The sequence below is a fragment of the Dama dama genome, chromosome 14 (genome assembly GCF_033118175.1).
Source record: "Dama dama isolate Ldn47 chromosome 14, ASM3311817v1, whole genome shotgun sequence".
Taxonomy (NCBI): domain Eukaryota; kingdom Metazoa; phylum Chordata; class Mammalia; order Artiodactyla; family Cervidae; genus Dama; species Dama dama.
Genome location: NC_083694.1, coordinates 46,247,535 through 46,269,621, shown reverse-complemented (window position 1 = coordinate 46,269,621; position 22,087 = coordinate 46,247,535). Strand labels below are relative to the sequence as shown.

Sequence of the window (22,087 nt, the reverse complement as noted above, 5' to 3'; positions counted from 1 at the left end):
CCCTCCCAGGCCTCCGCGCGCGCGCGCGCGCGACCCCGCCCCGTAGCGCTGCGCCTGCGCACAACGCGGGGGCGCGCCGCCGCTTTCCTGGCCTTCTGGGTAATGTAGTTTCCGAGGGCGGCGCGCGGCCTTGGTTCTCCCAGTGGAGACCACCCGGAGTGGACACCACTGCGATCCGCCGAGCAGGCGCCGCCTGCGGGACCAGAGTCTCTGAGGATGTCGGCGGTGCTCCGGAAACCCAAGACGTTCAAGCTGCGGTCCCTGCATAGTGAGAAGAAGTTTGGGGTGGCGGGCAGGAGCTACGAGGAAGTGCTGCGGAAGGGGTGCCAACACTTGCAGGTGCCCCTGGGGCCGCCGGGTGGGAGTCTCCACTTGCAGGATGGGACCTTGCTGACCCGTCGTCCTGTGGCGTCGGGATTGCCCGAGCTCAGGCTGCCCCGAGCCACACAGTAGGCCCCCGAGTCCTGACAGTGGGAGGGGACGCTGTCCACAATCTGTGGGCAGAGAGCCTGAGCCTGACCACTGCCGATGGCCACGTGCCCGACCCTGGGCTCTGTCCGGGCTCTTTACATGGCTTTGGTGGAGTTCAGGTGCTGCTCTGAATTGGGTGCTAACACCCCCATTTCACAAATGAGGAAATTGAGGCACTGAGGGACTGAGTAATCTGCTGTAGCCACCAAGGAAAGGCCGGTGTTTAAACCCAACCCAGTACTAGATCCACCCAAAGCCTCTTAGCTGAGCCTCTGATGGTGTGGGCACTGTGGGGAGGGTTGTGTGTGTTTAAGGGGGTGGGCTGTGATTGGGGTCCTTCCAGGCTTCTGGGTCCTGGTGCCATGTCTCAGCAGACAGCCTAAGTGAGTGAAGCGTCTACCCCTGCACTCAGGAGCCCACCCGCTTGGGAGATATCTGGGGAGAATAAGAGGCACTGCTTTTGTACTTCCAAACCAGGGATGTGGGAGACGTCTGGGCTGCAGAGATCCTCATTTCCTGTGCTGGGGTGAAGTCCCCAATGCCCTGTCTGGCTCAGGGGCCAGGTCAGAGCAGGGGGACTTTGTAGAGAACTAGGATGGCTCTCCTGCCTTCTGACTGCCAGGCTCGGGACAGCTCTGGCCTGAGGCCCAGGGACCCGGTTCTGAGACCCAGGTACCCATCGGCTCATGGCTCACATGCTACCTGCTTTGGTTTCCCTGGTATAACATGAAGGGTTAGGCTCCGAGGCCTCTCATGGCCCTTAGGCACTACTGTTCTAGGGATTTCAGCCATCCTTCCTACCCTTGTTGTTAACTTTCTCCACTGGGCCTAGACCAGCGCTGGGGGTGTGTGTACTTGCATGGCATGGGGGGAGGGAAGGAATTAGGTATAAAAACTTATGAAATGGATCAGTGTGGCATGGCAAAGGAGTAAACCTCAGCAAGTTCACAGTCCCGTGAGCTGGTCACACTTCCGTAGACAGAACAGAGTCCTGTTCAGTAAGTTTCTCCTTAATTGATCAGTGCCAGGGAGAGACTTGAACTGTAGGTACTGCGTGCTGACACCTGTCAGGCTGTGTGCCTTGTTGATGGGGATGCGTTTACAGGCTTAGTGCAAGCAGTCAAGCGTCATTTTTGGAAACAGGCTTGGATTTTAAAGTGCCTTAGGGGAGCTCTGTTTGAAAGGGTCTGAGTGGTGAATCCTGCAAAGCGGTCACCAGTGTATATTCATCTCTGTGACTTTCCAAGTCTTAGAACGACCTATAGTAGGGGCCCTTGATGGACCTGCTCCATACGCGCAGACTGCATCTCTGGCAGGATTCTTTACAACGTGGTTCCTTCTTGTTCTCTGTGAGAACTGCAGATGGGAAGACTTCAGCTGGCCACCCAAAGATTGGGCCCCCCTGAGGCCCAGGAAATGAGCATCCCGCCCCGAACTCACCTCCCTCTTCTCCCTAGCTCCCCGTCCCTGGTTCCCGCCTGTGTCTCTATGAGGATGGCACAGAATTGACTGGAGATTACTTCTGGAGTGCCCCCGACAACTCGGAGCTCGTGCTTCTCACTGCCGGCCAGACCTGGCAGGGCTGTAAGTGTTGGGGATCTTGGAGACTGATGGGGAAGTGGGTGTGGTTGTGGAGGTGCAGAGGGTCTGCTAGCGGATGCCAGCCCTGGGAGGGAGGGTCCCCGTGCTCTGGACCCTAAAGGAAAAAGTCCCCGGAGGAAGACTCACATGGCAGAATTGTCCATCCTCTTGGCCAGGAGCACACCTCTCCAGTTGGTTGTTGTATGTGTCTCTTTAGGAAATTCCTTTAGTTTTATTTATGTTCATTTAAGGTGTCCTAGTAACTCCTAAGGGCAGAGGGTGGGCTTTGGGGTTCAGGGGCTGCCCAGTTTTACAGGAGAAGCAGAGCCTGAGAGCAAGGTTGTCCTGTTTGCTGGGCTTTGTTGACGAAAATAATCAACAAACAGTCGATAATAAGAATAGAAAAGTTTTATTTGAGCCAAACTGAGGACTGTAGCCCAGAAGACAGTCTCTCAGATCACTCTGAGGATCTGCTCCGGAGAAGCAGGGTTTTCAGCACAGTTTGTGTCTTCAGAACAAAGACTGTTAAGCAAGTCAGGGATGCCTTCCTTTAAGGGTTCAGAAACAGCAGATCAGCATGTGCACGGAGAGTCAGCGTGGCCTTGGTACCGGCAGAGAGTCTTGACCATCGAAGGAGTAACCATCATTGGCGTCCCAGGAACAGGGGCATTTAATCTTTATATACTTACTTTGCTGCATTGCACAGCTTGTGGGATCTTAGTTTCCCAACCAGGAATTAGATCACGGTCCTTGACAGTGAGAGCTGAGTCCTAACCACGAGATCGTTGGGGGATTCCCCAATCTTTACTTTTAACCTGGACTTTCTTTACTTCTGGTCAGTGCACCCTTTTCTTTAATAATTAAGGCAGATTCACACCGTATGTATGATCTACCACAGACAGGCTGTTCTAGTTGGCATCAAATTCAAGTTAACTTATGTAGACGTCCAAACGACTCCCTGTATCTCAGTCGGTAAACATTTCCTTAATCCATATTCTAAGGGACGGGCAGGTGACTGACTGTACGCTCAGCGTCTGACCTCTGTCGGGTTGGTGGACACCCATCCATCCTCAGGTTCCTGTTGGCGCTGCCTTACTGGAGCCAGTGCCCTTGGAGGTGGGTCTTCAGTGGTGTCTTTGCTGGGTGACAAGTGCTACTATGGAGCCATAGGCCACTGGCCAGGCATGTGCATGTCCCCCAAAAGGGTCGTCTGGCCCCTGTAGAAAGGGGCTTCCGATTCAGGTGCTGTGGGAAAGCCGTGGAACTCCAAGCACTGAGATTATCCTGCCTCCTCTGCTGAAAGGGTGGGGAGAGAGAGAGGCCCGGCAGGAGCGTGGATGTGGCCTCAGCCCTTGGTTGGGACTCTGCTGTCAGCAGTGAAGGTGACATGTATGGTGTGGTGAGCATCCTTCCTCTGTCGAGCCTTATCCTTCTAGAGAATTAAATCTGAATAATGTTACCAAGAAAAGGAAGGAACACTCCCCGCCCCGCTGTCCTGCCCCGCCCCTGGCCACGCTGCTTTCCAGAGCTGTGGTCCTGGCTTATTTCTGCAGCAAGGACAGGAGCAGGCGCCTGTGGCCTCATCAGCCCTTGGCCTTGTCGCTGTTTCTGCTTTGGCCACTCCAGCATGCGTGTGGTGGTGTCTGGATTCACATGTCCCTCCCAGCTCATGGTGTTGCCCATCTTCTCCTGGGCCGATTTACCATCTGTAAACCTTCTCGCCAAGCATCTTTTGTCCGCTGTGTAGTTGTCCTGCTTGAGTCCATTCTGGACATGAGCCTTTGTCAGATGTGTGGTTGGCAGATAGTTTCTCTACAGCTTATCTTTTTGTTTTCTTAACCAGGTCTTATACATGGAGTAGAAGTTTTTACTTTTGATGAAGTCCTACTTGTCCCTTTTTATCTTTCTTTGTTCTTATTTTAGTTGCTAAGGCATGTCCAGCTCTTGGTGACCCCATGGACTATATAGCCCACCAGGCTTCTCTGTCCATGGACTTTTCCAGTCAAGAATACTGGAGTGTGTTGCCATTTCCTTCTTGAGGGGATCTTCCCAACCCAGGGATTGAACCTGCATCTCCTGTATTGCAGGTTGATTTTTTATCACTGAGCCATCAGGGAAGCCCCTTTATGTTTCTGTAAGTATACTTTTGCGATTCAGTCTGAGACTTCTTCGACAAGCTCTAGGTCTTGAAGACTTTCTCTGTCTTTCTGCACCAGTTGCTGTGATCACATGGCTTTTCTTGCTTAGCCTGTGGAGGGTGGATCACACTGATGTTTGAACTCTGAGCAGCCCCAAGTCCCTGAAATGACCCAAGCGGCTGTGGGGCTTGTTCCTCGTGTGTCTGGATTTCTGCTTATAGGATGAAGATCTTAGTTTCTCATGCTTTCCTGGAGGGCTTGCTGCTTTCAGGTGCATGTGGAAAGCTGGGGAGTCAGCCGGATAGTGAAGGGATGAGCTGGAGCCTGAGGTCTCAAGCGAGGGCCCAAGACCAGGTGGTTTCACTTGGAGGAGGGGAGGCCGAGGGGGAAGGGCAGCAACTCTCTTTGGTGTGTTTCATTTCCCGTGTCCTCCCCATCTGTCCTCCCCACTGCCACCTTAAGTGTGGGGGGCCAGGCCCCAGGCCTGGAGCACTGGGCTGGTGGCTGTGGGGGCAGGGGAAAGAGGCGGTTTCCCAGAGGCTGTGCTCCAAGGCCTGGTGGCCTCTCTGTTTGTCCCCTTCGGTGGCAGTCGTGAGTGACATCAGCCGCTTCCTGAGCGTGTTCCAGGAGCCGCACGCAGGCGTCATCCAGGCTGCCCGGCAGCTGCTCTCGGACGAGAAGGCCCCACTGCGGCAGAAGCTGCTGGCTGACCTGCTGGGCACCGTCAGCGAGAACATCATGGCCGAGACCAGGGCCGAGGACCCGCCGTGGTTTGAAGGTACCTCATGGATCTGGCCTGGAGGGAGTGGGCGCGGAAGGCTTCCCTGGGACCAACTCTCTGAGACCCGGGGTCTCCATCAGTCCCCAAATCCAGGGGTTTCCCAAGCACGGGGCTGGGGTGCAGGCAGCCCTGGGGTTGGCCATTTTATTTTTTCAATCGTGGAGAAGTAAAATTCACCATCTTCACCATTTTGGGGTACATAGTTCTTTGGGGGTATTGAATATATTCCAATGTTGTGTAGCAGCCCCACCACCTGTTCTCAGAGGTTTTCATCCTCCCAAACTGAGTCTCTGTCCCCAGTAGGCATCACTCCCCACCTCTCCCCTGCCCCTGGTCCCCCATCTTCCTGTCCCTGGAATCTGACTCCTCAGGGACCTCGTATGAGTGAGCTCATGCATCTTCCTTCTTTACTCAGCATAACCTCTTCGTGGTTCATCGTGTGGAAGCAGGTGTCAGGATTCCCTTCCACTTTAAGGCTGAATGATACTTCATCTCATGGGTGGACTATATCTTCTTTATCCGGTCACCTGGACCTATCTCACCTTTTGGACTGGCCTTCTGAGCCAGGAGGAGCCAGCCCCCTTGGGAAAGGGGCTCCCTGGTGGCATTTGAGGTGCTCTGTGCTGGTGGACTGGAGACGACTTCCTTTGCAGAAGGAGCAGGTCCCCATCAGAATGTTTCTAGATGGAGATGAGTCAAGAACCCTCCTGTCCGCCTTCCCAGGAGATAACAGCCCCAGGCTCCAGGCATCTTGTCTCTCCTTCCGGCAGGCTTGGAGTCCCGGTTTAGGAGCAAGTCTGGCTATTTGAGATACAGCTGCGAGAGCCGGATCCGGAGCTACCTGAGAGAGGTAGGTCCCGGTGTGCTGGGCAGGTTTAGGAAGCCAGTTCTGCCGCTGGGACTTGGCTCCCAGGACTGGCGTGGATGTCGGAGGAGTGAGGGCTGTTGTGGGTGTGGGTGCAGGTGAACATGAGCCAGCAATGAGTTGCTTGCCTTTGGAGCCCCCTGCCGTTGCTCCTATACTTCATGGTCAGATGTCAGCCAGGGGGTGTCATGTTCTGTTCTTTGCAGGCCACCCGCTACCCCCACACCGTGACCTTGCTCCCGGTTGTGTGTTCTGGACTAGAGTTTATCATTGGTGGTGCAGAACTGCCCACATGTGCTCTGCTGAGAGCACAAAGGAAACCTCAGGGCTGGGGTATCTGAGGCCCTGGGGCCTGACCCAGCTCCCCCTCGTCCCTGTTCCCACCCCTGCTGACCGTGGTCACCCTCAGGCTCCTGCTGGTGTAGTGCTCTTCCCATGCTGGCTGACGGGTGTCTCCAGGGCGTCATTCACAGACTCCTCTGGGTGCCAGCCCCATTCTCTGATGACCCATCTGCTGGCCTGCTGTCATTCCCACTGGGCCAGGCGGTCCCCTTTCCTCTGCCCGGTGCTCAATGTGGGCCCATGGGTGCAAGTCCTCACCTGCACTCTAGTGGGTGGTGATGTGGTGTTCGCTTTTCACCTGCACCCTTCTTCTCTTGTTTCTTGCTGCAAAACACTGGGTAGTGCTCGGGAAATGGAGCGGCCAGTGAGCCTGGAGCTTGAGCTTCTCTTTTCTGATTGTGACCAAAGCTCTGTCTCATGGGCCCAGAGGAACTTCCCAGAGTCAGACAGTTATGGTGGGTGTGAGCTCTGACCCCCTGACCTCAGGGCCCTGCTGGGACTCCAGGAGGCAGGATCCAGAACTCCTTATCTCAGGGCCTTGCTGGGACTCCAGGGGGCAGGATCCAGACCCTCTAACCTCAGGGCCCTGCTGGGACCCCAGGGGGCAGGGTTCAGACCCCCCAACCTCAGGGCCCTGCTGGGACCCCAGGGGCAGGGTCTTTGAGGGCCGTGGCATTCAGTGGACTGGGAGCCAGGCAGTGGTGGGTTTTAGGGTATGTGGCCAGTGCTCTGTGATGCCCTTGCCTCTCCAGGTGACCTCTGGCGCCTCCCTGGTTGGCGCAGAGGCTCGTGAAGAGTACCTGCGGCTCGTGGGCTCCATGCAGCAGAAGCTCCAGGCCACCCAGTACAACAGCAGCTACTTTGACCGAGGGGCAAAGGCCGGCCGCCGGCTCTGCACCCCCGAAGGCTGGTTTTCCTGCCAGGTGAGCTGCGGGCATCTCCTGGGCCACCCTGGCTGAGGCCTGGTGAGCTGGGGCAACCCTTGGGTGCCAGCTTGGACACAGTGAGAAATGGTCAGCCCCACCAGTGGTTCCCAGACTTCAGTGGCATCGGAACCCCTGGAGGGCTCGTGAGGATGTCTGGGCCCCTTCCGGGGTTGTTGTTCAGTAGCTCCGTGGGGCCTGAAAACCTGCCTTCCTGACAAGTTCCCACGAAGCTCGTGCAGGGAGGGGTCAGGACACGACTACTTGTGAGCAGAGACCTTGTCCTGGCCTCAGATAAGGGAAGCATTTGTTTGGGTGGTAGCTGATGCGTGGTCTGCCCTGTGGGAAAGCCCAGATGAGAGATCCTGCCTGGATTCAGGGTCATGGCCAGATGTGACATCTTGTCACTGGTACAGCTTGGTGCCCTGGCGGGGTGGTGTCAGCGGCAGCAGCGTTCTGAGCTGTGGGGACAACGCAGAAGCACCGCTTTCTTTGTACAGCTGTTTGCAGGCCAGGTGTGGGTGGACGTGAGCTGCATGTAGCATTTTCAGTGAAAGCCCCTCCCTGCCACTGGCAGTGGGCCAGTCTCTCCCCCATAGCCCCCCATGCCTCTGTCTCCCGCCAGGCAGCCCCTTCCAAGGGTGATGTCCCAAGCACCCAGACACTGCTCCTTCCCACCTGGCTTCACGTCACTCTCATCTGACCACTTCCTCCCGGGTAGTGTGACCTGAGCCCGGCAGTATGTGTGGCGGGGACAGCGACCAGAACCTCCACCCCGGCCTAGGCAGGCTCTGGGTCGAAGGCCTGTGAGCGAGTCGGGTGGTGGGTTTCTTGCAGAGAGGCTGTGAGGGCCCTCAAGGTGCTGACCGGGTCTCTGGGTGGGGTGCAGCTGGGGCTTTAGGAGGAGGTGACGCTTTAGTGCGTCTGCCTGGCCCAGCCTGTGCAGGCAACAGGGAAATGCTGGGACGCCGTGGAGGAGGCAGAAAGGGAGCAGCTGTGTGATGGAGCGGTGTGGGGAGGGCTGGAGGCACACGGCAGGGAGCCTGGCGTTCCTGGCGGCTCTCGGGTTAACTGGTCCCCTCTGCAGATGCACTGCATCACTGGGGTCACCAGGGAGCGGGGTGCCATTCCAGGACAGAGTGTCTGCCTCCTGAGCACAGACTGTGTATAGGGCCTGACCCCCGACTGGGGTGCCTCCGACTTGGGGGAGTGGCTCTTTGGCCTCGGGGCCATCACCTCTTCTTTTCTGTCCAGGGTCCTTTTGACGTGGATGACTGTACCTCCAGACACTCCATCAACCCCTACAGTAACAGGGAGAGCCGTGTCCTCTTCAGCACTTGGAACCTGGACCACGTGTGAGTGCGCGGCGTGGCAGGTGTGGGCACAGACTGCAGAACGCCTGCTGGCCTGGCCCTGCCCGGCCTCCGGGGTGATGGCTGCCTGGTGTTCCACACACCTAGCTTCTGGATCACAGACCCACGGATGTCCACCGCTCACCTGCGTGGTAGTGTCTTTCAGTGTGGTGGCTCAGGTCCCCATCCATACCAGTACACCTCGCCGTGTCCCCTTGCCCACCCCCAGCTCCCACCGTGGGCCAAGCCGGTGGTCGGCAGCTGAGGGCCCAGTCAGTTTGGCACCGGTGGGATCCCTGCCTGTCCCAGGGCAGGGGTTGAGGGGACTGGGCGGTGATGTGCAGGGTGTTTCCCGCTTTAGCCAGTGTGAGTGCGTCTTGGGTGGCTAGATCGCTTTTATGTGTACATTAGCTCATTCAAAAAAGAAATGGAAAATTTTACTATTTTAACCAAGACACTTTTCTTGTTGACTCTTGAACAGCATGGGGTTTGAACCATGCAGGTGCACTCACACACAAGGTTTTTCAGTAGGAAATCCTACAGTTCTCCATCCACATTGGTTGAATCCACGGATATGAAGGAGGCACAGATATGGAGGAACCTGCAGGGAGAGCCCCCCCATAAAGATATCCTCGGATTCTTGCCTGTGTGGGGCGCTGGCTCCTAGTGTCCCCATCTGCCCCCACGAGTCTCGGGGTTGCTCTGCAGGGTGGAGAGTCCTCGGGCCCTAGCACCCCCCACCCTTGGTGTCTGGATCTTCTGCATGCTCCCCGTCTGCTGGGTGGGGAACAGCTTCTCTGGTCACAGGTCATTTGCCTGGTTACTAGGAAGGTGGACTGACCGTTTGTTTGTTGGCCATTCGTGTTCTGTGAAGTGGCTGTCGCTGCCTCTGCTCGTTTTCTGTCTGGATTTGGTCTCCTAATTAATTTGTGGGGATTCTTTCTACATCCTGGACACTGGTTCTTTGAGGGTATGTTTTTACTATTTGGGCTTGTACACTGGACCCGGGGTCACGTCTCCTGAAACACATTGGTTACATTTCTGCTCTTTCTCTAAATGTATGTACATCCGCATAGATACACATACTGGCTTTTAATTTAAAATGTGGTTTTGACCAGGAGGCAGCCAGGGTCTGAAAACATCGGCTTCTTTTCCTGAGATATGGCTTCAGGCCCACCCTGACTCTGGTGGGGCTGAAGCCACGAGCCACATGTTTAAATAGTGAAACACAGAGGAGTAACAGACTCTCAATGCAGCATACATCATCCGCCCTCCTGGACAGTGTCGCCACAGCCCAGGCCGGGTTCCTTGTCCCAGTTGGTGGCCTTTTCAGGGCTCTGGGACATTTCCGCGGTGGCCAGCTTCCAGAGTCTGCCCTCCTCCCCCACCATCAGGCCCCCTCACACCACGAGGGTGTGCGCACCAGGTTGCAGTCTGTCCTGGGAGTGATGGCTGGGTGGCAGGGCAGGGGTCCAGGTGGGCTTCAGGTGGGCAGGGCTTCTGGGCCCAGAGGCCTGCTCCCTGCAGCAGGGGCATCGGGAGCATGGGGCCAGTCCTACAAGGGCACCCCATCAGGACCCCATGTTGTGATGGGTCTTCCTTCTGGAACCAGCACTTCCCTTCCTCCCTTCAGAGCCGTCCTCGGCCTCTTCTTTAACTTCATTCATTTGGCTTTTAGTTTTCATTTGTTCTTTCTATTTTGGAGGTTTTTTCTTGCTTATCAGTTACTTTGCTGCTCTCTTGTCTTCTAATATACACATTTCAGGTCGGTGTCCGCTTTAGCCACTTCCTGTGAGTTGGTAACTGTATTGTTATTTGGGTCTAAGGACTCTGTCATTTCCGTCGCGATTTTATTGCTGCTCTGTGAACTGTTTGGTGTTAGTGTTAGCTGCTCAGTTGTGTCTGACTCTTTGCAACCCTGTGGACTGTATGTAGCCCACCAGGCTTCACTAGCCCACCAGGCTCCTCTGCCCGTGGGATTCTCCAGGCCAGAATATTGGAGTGGGTAGCCGTTTCCTCCTCTAGGGGATCTTCCTGACCCAGGGATTGAACCCGTGTCTCCCGCATTGCAGGTGGATTCTTTGCCGTCTGAGCCACCAGGTGTAGAGGTAGGCATGTGTCTTCAGTCGCTGCCGGATTCCTGGCTGCCTCTCCTGGTGCCTGTTCACTGCCGCAGTCACTCACGACTCCTCCGAGCCTGCATGGTGTGAGTGTTTGTGGACTCAGATCCACATGGCCTCAGATATGCATGGCTGGATTTAACCTGATCTGCTACTCCCAGCCCGTCCTGTCAACCTTGACATGTCCTTTGGTCTGAGGGCTGTCCCACTGGCCATGTTATTGCTCTTATTCCCATGGGTTTGAGACGGTGTCATCTGAGCTGATAGCTGCCAGCTTTGCCCGTGTGGTGAGGCTCAGTCAGAGGCTCTCAGATAACTGTGTGTTGATTCCTTGCTGGCGGCTTCCATACCACCTGCAGCGGTATGTGGTTGGATGTGTGTCTGCGTGAGAGGTGGGCTGAGGGGCCTGGTTTTCCACATGACTGGAGGTTCACAGGGTGCAGATGGCGCCCTGAGCACAACAGCTGCAATCCTTACCTCCAGCCTCCTTCCCACCCTCACGTTGCATCTCCTTGGCCAGCTGCTCCAGCAGACGGAGCCAGGGAGGCCTGGTGCGGGCTCACACACGGGTATGTCCCCTTTAAATGCCATCATCACCACTCGAGGAAGCCCAACTCGACCTGCAGGGAGGATGAAAGACCCTATGGGGAGAAGGGCCAGCCCCCAGCCAGCCCAGCCGCAGAGCACAGCCCTGAGAGTGGCCCACCCCCAGAACCACTAAGGGCGGGTTGGTAATTCATACAGAGGCTTTTCCTTCCTCCTCCCGAAGACCCAGACCCTTGACAGCTTTTCTCTGCCTCCTCTAATGTCCAGGGTGGGGGTCTCAGCCCTACCTCTCCTGGCTTTTTGGCTTTTGGGGCCCCTGGGGCCCCAGCAGGACTGGAACCCTGGTGGGCTATGGAGGGCAGTGCAGTCCTGTGGTCCAGCCATGGTTTCTGTGTCTACAGAGGGAGCCACCTTCTTTATTTTATTCCCAGATACTTACTCATTGTTGCTCAGCATTTCTGTGTCGTGGGGACAGGGCCCTCTGTGCCAGTTTGGTGGCTCCCAGCCCCCAGCTTCGCGGTTTCTGGTCCCATCTCTTCAGTGTACAAGCTTCTCCACTGGGTCCGTGAGGTTTTTTGAACTGTTATTTATATGTGAAATTGGGTCACATAAAGCGATGTCATAGTTGTTTTAAATGGACACACGTGTCTGCAGATAAGATTATAGGATGAGGTCTGGAAAGGCAGATGTCAGACCCTTAACAGGGATTGTCTCTGGGAAGTGAGATTAAAGGCTGTAGTTGGAGGTGACTGTAGCTTTGTTTGTAAGGTTCTATTTAAAAAATGTTCATGTATCATCCTGTAATTTTTTAGTGAATTTGCACACAGATAAAGTGTGAGCTAAGGAAGTCAGAGTGTTGTTGTTCATGTGATGGGACTATGCTTGACTCTCATTTTTTTCCAGTGTACTTCTCAGTATTTTAACTAGGCACCATCTATTTTTACAACGTGAGATGGCTGGGTGGCTGGCCCAGTGGGCGGGGGCCATGTAGAGCGATGGTGCCCCTGTCATTCTGTGAAGGGGTGTCCCCAGCGTATGTCGGTGGCTGCCGGGTGAGCCCGTTCCCAGCGCCCACCCACCTCTGGCTGTGATGGTCCAAGGGCGGCTCCTCTGCAGAGCTTCACCCTCCCCACCTGTCTCTCCTGGAAGCAGCCAAATCTTGTTTGATGGCTCAGCCGAGTAGACACCTTGTCCACCCATCTCTGTGGTTTAGCAGAAGATGAGGAGCTCACTAAACGGGGGCAGGTGGCGGGGGCATTGTGACGACAGAAGATGACGTCCCTAACCTTGCTTTACAGAATAGAAAAGAAGCGAGCGGTTGTGCCCGCACTGGCCGCAGCCGTCCACAACGCGGAGGGGAGAGAGGTGGACTGGGAGTACTTCTACCGCCTGCTCTTCACCTTGGAGAACCTCAAGTTAGTCCACATTGCCTGCCACAAGAAGACCACCCACAAACTCCACTGCGACCCCAGCAGGGTCTACTGCGCCCCAGCGGCACCGCGGAGGAAGCGGCCTGCGCGCCAGCGCCCGTGAGGCGGCCTGCAAGTGTGTGCAGCCTTCCAACAGGTGCTACTTCACGCAGCGTGTAGGTTGAACCCGTGCCCCTGCATTGGAAGCACAGAATCTTCACTGCTGGACCACCAGGGAAGTCTCAGGGGCTTGGTTTTTTTGGCCACTCCAATATTCTTGGAAAAAACTTGAAAACATTGTCCTACAGACTCTGGTTGGAGCACATTTCTGAAGCTGTTTTCTGACCTCTGTGAGCTCAGCTGCCAGAGGACAAGTCTGGGGGCTCCCGGGATGCCCGGGGTCAGGAGCGGCGGCCCTGAGGCTTCACCTGTGTGAGTGCAGTGTCCCCCATCGGGTAGATTCCCCCCTTGCCCGGCCACTTGGGCGGACTTTGGGGAACTTGTGAGTTTAGACTACAGCTCCATGGGCCTCCACTCCCCAGGCAATGCAGCGCCCCTTCCTCAGGCCTCTTCTGAATGCTTTAAAGAGTTGTGACTCTTTTGAGGTAAAATACAAGGATATTTTTCACTGCTGTACTGTTCCCAACAGCAAACAGTGGGAAATCCTCCAAATGTCTGGAGAGCTGATTGTGGCATGACACTGGACCATAGGAAATTGCTGTTTTTATGGGTCAGAAACAGCAGATTAATTTCATGATTCAACCTGATACCTCTACCGAACACAAAATGCTGTAGCAGTTTTAGGCATTTTGTGAGATGTGGGAAGCTGCCTGTTAAGCGTACAGGCGAGGAAGGTGGCTTGGCCATGTCCAGTGTGACATGCGTGTGTATCACATGCCTGTGCTGGTCATGCAGAGACTGTCACAAAGGGACACACAGCATGTGAACAGCAGGAATCCTGGGGGGTGGAGTGGGGTGCTATTGAATCACAAAGGACCAATTTTCTAAACCATGAATTTTATGATACTTGAAGATTTTGAAATGATTTCATAATTTTTTAAAATTTACTTTCTAAAGTCACATTTTGTAATACTTGAATTTTTATTCTTACTGTATAATCACAAAAGCAATAAAGATTTAAAAAAATAAGACATGTCAAAAAAGTTTGCCCTCATTGAGAATGACAAAAATAAGGAGAAAAAGAAGGGGTTGATGACTTAAAAAACTGACCCAAATCTTTCTATCTATGTCACTGAAATACATACACACTTAATTTTTTTATTATTATTTTTTAAAGAACTTTTAAAATTATTTATTTGGCTGCCCCGGGTCTTAGTTGCGGCATGTGGGATCTAGTTCCCTGACCAGGACTGGAAACTGGGCCCCCTGCATTGGGAATTCGGAGTCTCCATGGGCCACCAGGAAAGTCCCTCCACACACTTTACAAAGTGTCAGTCCTGTGTGGGATTTGAGAAGTGCTGTGTCAGCTCATAGTATTGACCTGGTCTGATGGGAAGTGGGGACGTGGGAGGGGCTGGACACCCCAGAGTGTGGCGGTCCTGTCTGTGCAGCGGAGTCACAACCACACCCGGGGGCCCTGGTCACTCCAGCTCCACTGACCCCCTTCACCCCCCAATACCCTGTGCTGCGGGGGTGCATCCATTCCAGCCTCTTCCTGACGTTTCTGGAAAGCGGCTCCACAGAGCTTCCTTAGGACCTGCCTCCTTATTCTACCCATCCCAGACACCCTGGGCAGGATGCACCCTCAGATTACTCACAATTAGAGCAATTTAACACGCAGAGTGATATGCTTTTTGAAACTTTAATTAGTCCTGGGCCTGATCCGCGTTCCTCTGGTCTTGCTTGTCACCCTGGGCTGGCCTGTTGGGGTGTTTTCTCTGTGCTGTTCAGAAGTGTGAGTACAGAGCAGGTTCCCCAGACGTGTCGCACTGGTCCCAGCTCCTCTTCACAGGGATACCTGGGGTTTTCTTCTGGTGACATCTCACTGGGGAGTGACCGTCAGGGACACAGACTTGCCAGCCACCACCTCCAACACCCAGCAGAGTCCATAGGGCATTCCCTGCGCTCAGCATGACCCTACAGTCTCCACAAGAGACCACAGCTGCGACTTAGGGGAGCCAGCTGGTGCCGGGGAGGTGGGCGGGACGACCCAACATACCATCTATCATGGGTTAGAGACAGAAAGGCTCAGAACGTGTAAGAAGCTGCCCAGAGCCAGGGCTTGGGCTTCCAGGACTGAAGGTGACATTTTGCATTTTGGTGGGAACACGAGGAGGCACATGTCCTGCAGGGTTGACGCTTCTCCTGGGAGCCAGTGTGCGTGAAACATAAAATCCCCTGAAATCGGAAGCAGGTTGGTCGACCCCCAGGCATCCCAGCGCTGCAGTCACAACCGTCATTCTTGCATAATCTCTGTAAATTACTGTCCCTGGCTGCTGCCAAAGTGCTTCACAAGCAGTATTGTCACATCATTAAAGCAGTCTGTCGTCAGTAAATCACAGAGCAGGGGCCGTCACAGCTGCCGACAGGACAGTGGTCACACGGATGTGGTGACTGTGGCGACAGGCATCTCGGGGCAGTACTGTGGACTGTCAAAGGACAGCGTGGAGCCTCACTGGGCACTTCAACTACACTTTGCTCCCAAACGTGGTTCACAGGACGTCTGAGGGGGATGGGGCCTAGCGGCCATCATGACTGAACCAGAAGTGTCTACCAGCCCAGAAACAGCGAGACTGCTACTCGCGCATGAAAACCTAGCTCGGCCTCTGGGACTGCAGGCCGCTCCCCTCCCGTGCCGGTCACTCAGGACAAGCTTCCTCCTGGATGCCCTCCTTGTCCCTGGCCTTGGTGTCCTCTGCAAGCAGCCGGTGACAGGAGGTGGTGGCAGATAAGCAGGCCCCCGTCCCTCTCCAGAGCCCACTGGGAGGGATGTGACCCAGGTGTCCTGTGACACCGGGACTCTGGTGGTTTAGCTCAGCTGGGCAGCGGTGCCCGGCAACCCCACGGCACAGAGAGCATGGCCTCGCCAGACAGCAGCCCCCACCATACGGGCGAGGGACGCACCAACGCCTGCCGCCTTAGAGACCCCACGGCCTCACCAGAGGGGCCATGTCCTCTCCAGTCCACAGCCCTGTGCTCGCAGCTCAGGGGACTGTACCCAGGGGCCCCCCAATCTGGCTGCTGAATGGACCCATGGGCCAAGCCAGCCTTGAGCAGAGAAGACAGGATGGAATGAGCTTTCTCACTGAAGGAATACAGCTCAAGGGACAGAAAACTTCCTTAAAAACATTTTCAAAATATATTTTATTTCTTTTTCATATGGATGTTGCTAAATGTCCAAGGTAAACATAAACTTTGTGTACAGAAATAAAGGAAAGTTCTTTAAGAACTGGCATTGAATCAGTCATAAGAATGATCAAATTTTGATTATGGAAAATAAACCTGCATGTTATCAAAACTAGAGAGCTTGAGTGAAGAGTTTTCTTGACAGAAATGTCTCTCATTTATGAGAGAAGTTGGCTTAACCCACCACCACGTGTAGAGATGGGAGAAAACACATCACTGTGGAAACAGCAGCTTTATCCCCGAGGTCATTTAGCCCCTGTGCACCAGCCTCCCGCAGGGACTGCCCACCTCTGTGGGTCAGTGCCGATTACCAGCACGTCCTCTTGGAGATGTATTTTGAATAAACCCCATAATCTGCAAAAGAATCACTGTCAACAGTACTAGACGTGCAGAAATCAGCCTGTGCCTCTCACCCTCTACGTTTCCGCATCATCGGCGTCATCCTCATCGTCGTCTTTGGCTCTGAAATGCATTTTCCGAAATTCGCGTCTGCTCATGGAAGGGCAGGATGAAGACACTGGCGGGAGGTCCTTGGAGGGCAGAAAACACCTGGCATAAGTCCCCTGGCTCCAGCCCCCACTGTGGGCTCCATTCCCCACTGCATGATGGAGGGAAGGAGAGGGACTGGGTTAAAGGCAGAAGCCAGCCCGGCAAGTGTGGGGAGCTGCCCAGAGAACCACAGGCCACGGCCACAACCGCCCACTGCACAGCGGGGCCCAGACTCACCCGGGGCCAGGCCTGCCCACACCTGCGCTCACCAGGGCATCAGTTCTCAGACTTAGGGGGTGGGGCCCCAAGTCGGCACCTGTTTTGCTCTCTCCTCCCCCGTGACAGTCTTACTGTGTGTGATCCGCACCGAGCAGCATGCACACGTGTGGACCGAGGTCAGGACCGAGCGTGTGGTCTGCTGGGGACGCCCGTCCTGGGTCGGGAGAGAGGCACCGGCTTACCTGCATGAGCTCCACGTTTCCAAAGAAGCGGCTCACAGGCATTGGCTGGTTGCTGTCGTCGTCCAGTAGGGCGCTGCCGTCCATGAGCAGTGGGGCCGCGGGGCCCTGCTCCAGGTCCAGCGCCGCCCCGTCCCTAGCGGGACAGCTACCGTTGGACTCTCCTCCCACAGGGGCCGCATGTCTCGGTGGGGGCGGCTCGTCCTCAGTCTCTGCCGGGCTGGCATCGCTCTTGGTTCCGCAGCGCCCCGGGAGGGGACTAGCTGTCCCCCGAGGAGCGGAGCCGCCAGCTTCCTTTCCCAGAAGCGATGCCCCATCCTCGGTCGACACCAAAGATTCGTGTGTACCTGGGGTCTCGGATGGCGTGGCAGCGCTGTCACTCCCGTGTTTTTGGAGTTCTGACTTCACAAGGTGACCTTTGTCATACTTGAACTTCTTGGACGTCCGCCTGTCGGTGGCTTTGTGTGATGAGGGAGTCTGTCAGGAGAGAACATGCAAGGGGACACCAGACGTGTCTTGGGGTACGAAGCAGATGGCATATAATTAACACGCCTCAACCCTGGAGGCTGGTCGTCCTGCTCCTGGCCAACAGCGTCCCTGCTGGAACCAGAGCTTCGAGGACAGGGTCCTTTCACTGCTCCCAGTGAAGGGGCAGTGTCCAGATGGATGGCTGGGAGAAAGTCCAGACACGCCCAGTGCGGTCCCCCGAAGGGTGTTGTGACAAGTGAAACGACAACCCAAGAACCAGTTTCCGTTTGTCTCTGCTGGGATGTGGGTTCCCAGGAGACAGAGCTCTGTATCCCGGCGCAGGAACGGGACTTGACTCAGTGCAGCTTTAGAGGGCAGTGCCCTGGGAGATGCGGGCCGGCGCAGCTGAACCCCAAGCTGTGTCTCAGGGAGCAGCTCCAGGAGCTGGGGCTGCCTGGCTGCCAGACCTGCAAGACCCTGGACGGCAGACATGGGTCTGCCCGCAGTGGGGAGCAGCACAGCCCGTGCCCACGCCGCCCAGGCTGCCTGGCGAGGCCGCTGAGCCCACTGCCCTCAGAGGGTAGCACAAGCCCTGAGGTGGGTCCTCCCACGGTCCCAGCACCATGACCTTCATGCTGGTCTGTTGGCCTCGCCCCAGGCTTTCTAATGCAACACGTCCTGTGGGAAGGTGGACACTCCGTCCAGCCCTGTCTCCGAGGGGTGAGGCTCACCTGACATGCTGTCCGGGCAGACGTGGCGACGTGCGTGTCCTGGGCTGAGGCTGACGCAGCTGAGCAGCTCCGGGCTCGGAGGCGCGCAGAGGACCGCACTCCACCTGCCAGCTGGGCCAGACCAGAGGCCAGTCAGAGACCGAGACGGCCCCTCCCGCCCCTAGGTTTTTATTGACCGTGGCAAGACGGCAGCCTGTGTCCTTGCTCAGAAAGTGCTCAAACTTTTACAGGGTGTCTGAGTTCTTGGTAAACAGTGAAAAAACCCAAAGACGCCCCTCCATGCCCCCTCCTTGAAATCTCAGGGGAGGGGTCCCAATCCCATCATCTTGAAGGGGCTCCAGCTGCTGGTGGACAGACCTCGAAGCCGACAAACCACCCCACCGCCATCTCGCTTAGAAAGCAAATGAAGTCTTCTAGTAACAAGGAAGGGATTAATTAAAACAACAAAGCTTACAATCATTTTATTTAAGAGTAACTTTAGGTTTTCAGAAAAGCAGCGAAGATGACAAGGGAGTTCCCGCCCGGGCCTCCCTCAGCTTCCCTGGAGCCAACAACCCGCACATCTATCAAAATGAAGATGAGACTGGGCTCTATGCGAGTCTCCCCTGCTTCTTCACTAACTTCTTTCTCTGTTCCAGAATGGGGACACTTAGACACTTAGCAAATACCACACGAAAGCTCAGGTGAGAACGTGAAAGTGAGAGAGGTGGGTGACAGGGAGGAGGGAGTTGTGGAGGGCAAACTAGACAGCCCCCGGTCACAGCGGCCTAGAGTTGGAAGTCACAGACCTGCTGGATGGAGGGCAGCACGTGCCAAAGTGGAGAAGAGAGATCAGAAATCACACAAGCTCCTTGAGAAACCTTTAACAGCAACTTCTCACCCATTCCTGCCCCGCCCCACCACTGCCCCCATCCGCAGAGCCTTAGATATAAGAGATACAGGTTCGATCCCTGGGTTGGGGAGATCCCCTGGAGGAAGACATGGCAACCCAGTTCAGTATCCTTGCCTGGAGAATCCCACTAGGGGATTGTAAATAGAAAAAATATTGGAGACCCCCATTAAGTTAGCGATTACTCAAGAAAGTGGGCTTGCTTAGCAACAAAACCATGAGACAGAAGTATAAGACATGTCCCCAAACAATAGTGGTGGCGTGAGCCCCATGTCCTGCCCAGTGAGCTCAGTAAGGTAACGATCCCTAGGATGTGCTCTCTGCACACACAAAACAATAATTTATGGACCTTGCTTGACCATGTAGGGACAAGAAAACCCCCCTGCCCAACCTGGAGAAGGAGCTGATGATGGAAGCACGATGCCTACTCAAGAAAGACCAAGTTCTTCTCCCCGTCCACTTTTCCTTTGATTATGAAACTGTAGCCCACTAAGTTCTCAGGGGGCAGCACCCTTTTCCACCCACTTGTAAACCACACAAGCATCCATTCTAATAATCACTTGTTATCTATCACTTTGCTCTTGCTGAATTCTGCACTGAGACATAAAGGACAGTGGTACCAGAGCTCTTTTGAGCCCCAGACACGACACCAATGGGTCTCGCCCTTAAGAGTCCAACTTCAAATATATTGATATCGGGTCACGCTGGCTTTCTCAAGGTGAGGTGGGGGGGAAATGGACTGGCCCTCGTGACAGCTGCCATCACCCAAGTGTTGACGCTCAGGTTCTGCTCATGCTGAACAGCCTTAAAGCAGCAACCCCACTTCAGACTCGGGAGAGGACCCTGCTGGGGTCACACACTCATCGGAGCCCCTCTCCCTCCCCTACCACCAGAGTTCCCACATGAAAGCTCTGGCGGCTTGTGGGGGCACTGAGCCAAGACTCTGTGGTCGGTTCTGGGGCATGTTGCTGCGTAGGCTTTCCAGTAGCAGCAAGGCACGTCTAAGTGCTTTCTACATAGTCCTTAAAAATCTTGGGGTGCAACCGCTCCTCAGAGGGCTTGTTACCACTCAGGGTGGGGGTGGGGGAACACAGCACCCAGAGTTGCTATAGTATTTCAAATGTCCAGTTTTCAAAAGAAAATTAGGAAGCATGCAAAGAAACAGGAACGCAGACCCAAACACTAGAATAATAGCAGGTAACAGAAACTGCCTGTGACAGTGATCAGATGCAGGATTTATCAGAAAAGAACGTCAAACCAGCAATTTTAAACATATTCAAGAACTAAGAGAAACCATGATTAAAGAAGATTTAATGACATATCAAATAGAGTTTATCAATAAAAAAATGGACATTATAAAAAAGCCAAATGGGAACTCAAGAGTTGAAAATTACAATAGCTGAAATTAAAAATTCACTGGTGGGTTTGGGGTGGGCAGTGCTCAAGAAGAGATATGGACCAGAAGAATAAGAGAACTTGAAGATAGATTGCTAGGTTACACAAACCAAAAAACAAAGAGAAATAAGGATGAAATAGAATGAAGAGAGCCTCAGACCACTAAATGCACCATCATACATGTAATGGGAGTACCAGGAAGAAAAGAGTAGAAAAAATATTGGAAAAAATAAGGGCTGAAAACTTCCCAAATTTATTGAAGAACAAGGTACAAACCCAGCAATCTCAAATAACTGAATTTCAAGTAGGACAACTACAAAGAGATCTATAATCAGATGCAACACTACAAACGCTGCAAGTCAAGGACTATGGAAGATCTTGCAAGCAGCAAGAGCTCACTCAGTCGTGTCCGACTCTTTCCAGGCTCCTCTTGTCCATGGGATTCTCCAGGCAATGATACTGGAGTGTGTTGCCATTTCCTCCTCCAGGGGATCTTACCCACTCAGGGATGGAACCTGCACCTCCTGCATTGCAGGAGGATTCATGGGAATACCCAAGCGGCGGAGCTAAACAATCCATCACGAGTCAGGGAAGTCAGACTGGGAAAGTGCTATCCACATGGGGTCTTCAGGAGACCCACTTTTGAGTCAAAGGTACAAACAATAAAAACGAGCGCCGACCAGGAGAGCCCAGGTGCGGCTCCCACCCCAGGAGGCCCACCTCCCCAGGCAGGGTGTATCCCGTACCGGGCCCTATACCGCCCGACGGCAACCAGTACCAGGAGCTAGCGCCCCTCAATTCTCTCCACCCTCCGGGGTGGACCCCTCGTCGTGTGCCCCAACTTGGGCTGACAGACGCCGGGCCGGGCAGCGTCAGAGTATCGGGGGTTCAGACTAGCTCTGGAGAGGGAGCCCCCCCATCCCAGACTTGGTCTGGGAACATCCTTCTCAAAGTCCCCCAGCCGGGGGGGGGGGCGTAGGGTACGTGCGTCTGTGTGTCTGGTTGTGTGCTTGTGTATAGGGGGAGTCCAAGGGCGTGGCCTGAGAGAACCCCCCCTCCCGGGGGGCGTGGCCTGGAAGACCCCTTCCGGGGGTCGAGACGCAGGCGGAGACCCCTCCCCCTCTCGATCCGAGGCGTCCTGTGGCTCAGCCTCAGCTCCCACGCGGCCTCCGCCCCCCTCACCTTCCGGCTCCTCATGAGTGTGAGCGGCGCGCTGCCGCTCCTAGACCCGCCGCCAAGGCCCCGCGCCCAGACTAATCCTTTCCAGCGGAGAAAAGATCCGGCGGCCCTTGACTCGCGCCGCGGCGTGTGACGCCACCAGAAGACTGGCCAATCACAGCTCGGCGTCCTCAGGTATGTGACCTAACAGAGTAGGCGTTTTACGTATGGGCGGGGAGACGGCCATGTTTGTGAGGGGCTCCTCCCTTGCGGATTCTCCAGCCGCCATGTTTAAATGGGGCGGCGGCCATGATTATAAGGGCCGCCTCCCAGGTAGTTTCTGCGGTCGCCATGTTTAAGTGGGGCGGTGGCGACCAGGTTTGGGGACCCTGGTTGCTGTCCCTAGCCACGTGCGTGGAGGTGGGCGGGAAGGTCCTGCGCGGTGGTCTCTTCCCCGCGAGTCGGGCAGCTGATTTTCCCCGGTGCCGGCCCTGTCTTCTGGGCTCCGGGCGCGATGCTACAGTCCCTGGAAGTGGGCCCGCGAGGCCGTCCCCGGCCGTGTTCGCAGTGCCCGCCACCGGGTGCGGGGCGGGGCGGGCCGGGCC

At 55.2% G+C, this 22,087-nt stretch overlaps 2 protein-coding genes across 5 annotated transcripts; one reads left to right on the top strand and one right to left on the bottom strand.

Moving 5' to 3' along the window:
• Positions 1–74: 74 nt before the first annotated feature.
• Positions 75–13,677, top strand: DFFB (DNA fragmentation factor subunit beta). 4 transcript variants are annotated; one of them, XR_009695821.1, is made up of 8 exons: positions 75–339; positions 1,929–2,055; positions 4,780–4,968; positions 5,742–5,821; positions 6,931–7,101; positions 8,356–8,456; positions 10,526–10,659; positions 12,418–12,556. XR_009695821.1 is itself a non-coding variant. In XM_061160537.1 (8 exons), the coding sequence occupies exons 1-7, from the start codon at positions 217–219 to the stop codon at positions 10,557–10,559; spliced, it is 825 nt and encodes a 274-aa protein (XP_061016520.1). In that variant the 5' UTR covers positions 75–216; the 3' UTR covers positions 10,560–10,561; positions 12,418–12,554. The 4 variants fall into 4 exon arrangements, 2 of the variants coding, with proteins under 2 accessions (XP_061016520.1, XP_061016519.1); XR_009695822.1 differs by lacking the exon at positions 12,418–12,556 and adding an exon at positions 11,551–12,409; XM_061160537.1 differs by having other exon boundaries at positions 10,526–10,561; positions 12,418–12,554.
• A 2,156-nt stretch (positions 13,678–15,833) lies between these two features.
• C14H1orf174 (chromosome 14 C1orf174 homolog) lies at positions 15,834–21,637 on the bottom strand. Its single transcript, XM_061160538.1, has 4 exons — positions 21,507–21,637; positions 18,041–18,151; positions 16,845–17,318; positions 15,834–16,424 (listed from the first exon to the last, which is right to left on the bottom strand). The coding sequence occupies exons 1-4, from the start codon at positions 21,519–21,521 to the stop codon at positions 16,311–16,313; spliced, it is 714 nt and encodes a 237-aa protein (XP_061016521.1). The 5' UTR covers positions 21,522–21,637; the 3' UTR covers positions 15,834–16,310.
• Positions 21,638–22,087: the final 450 nt, after the last annotated feature.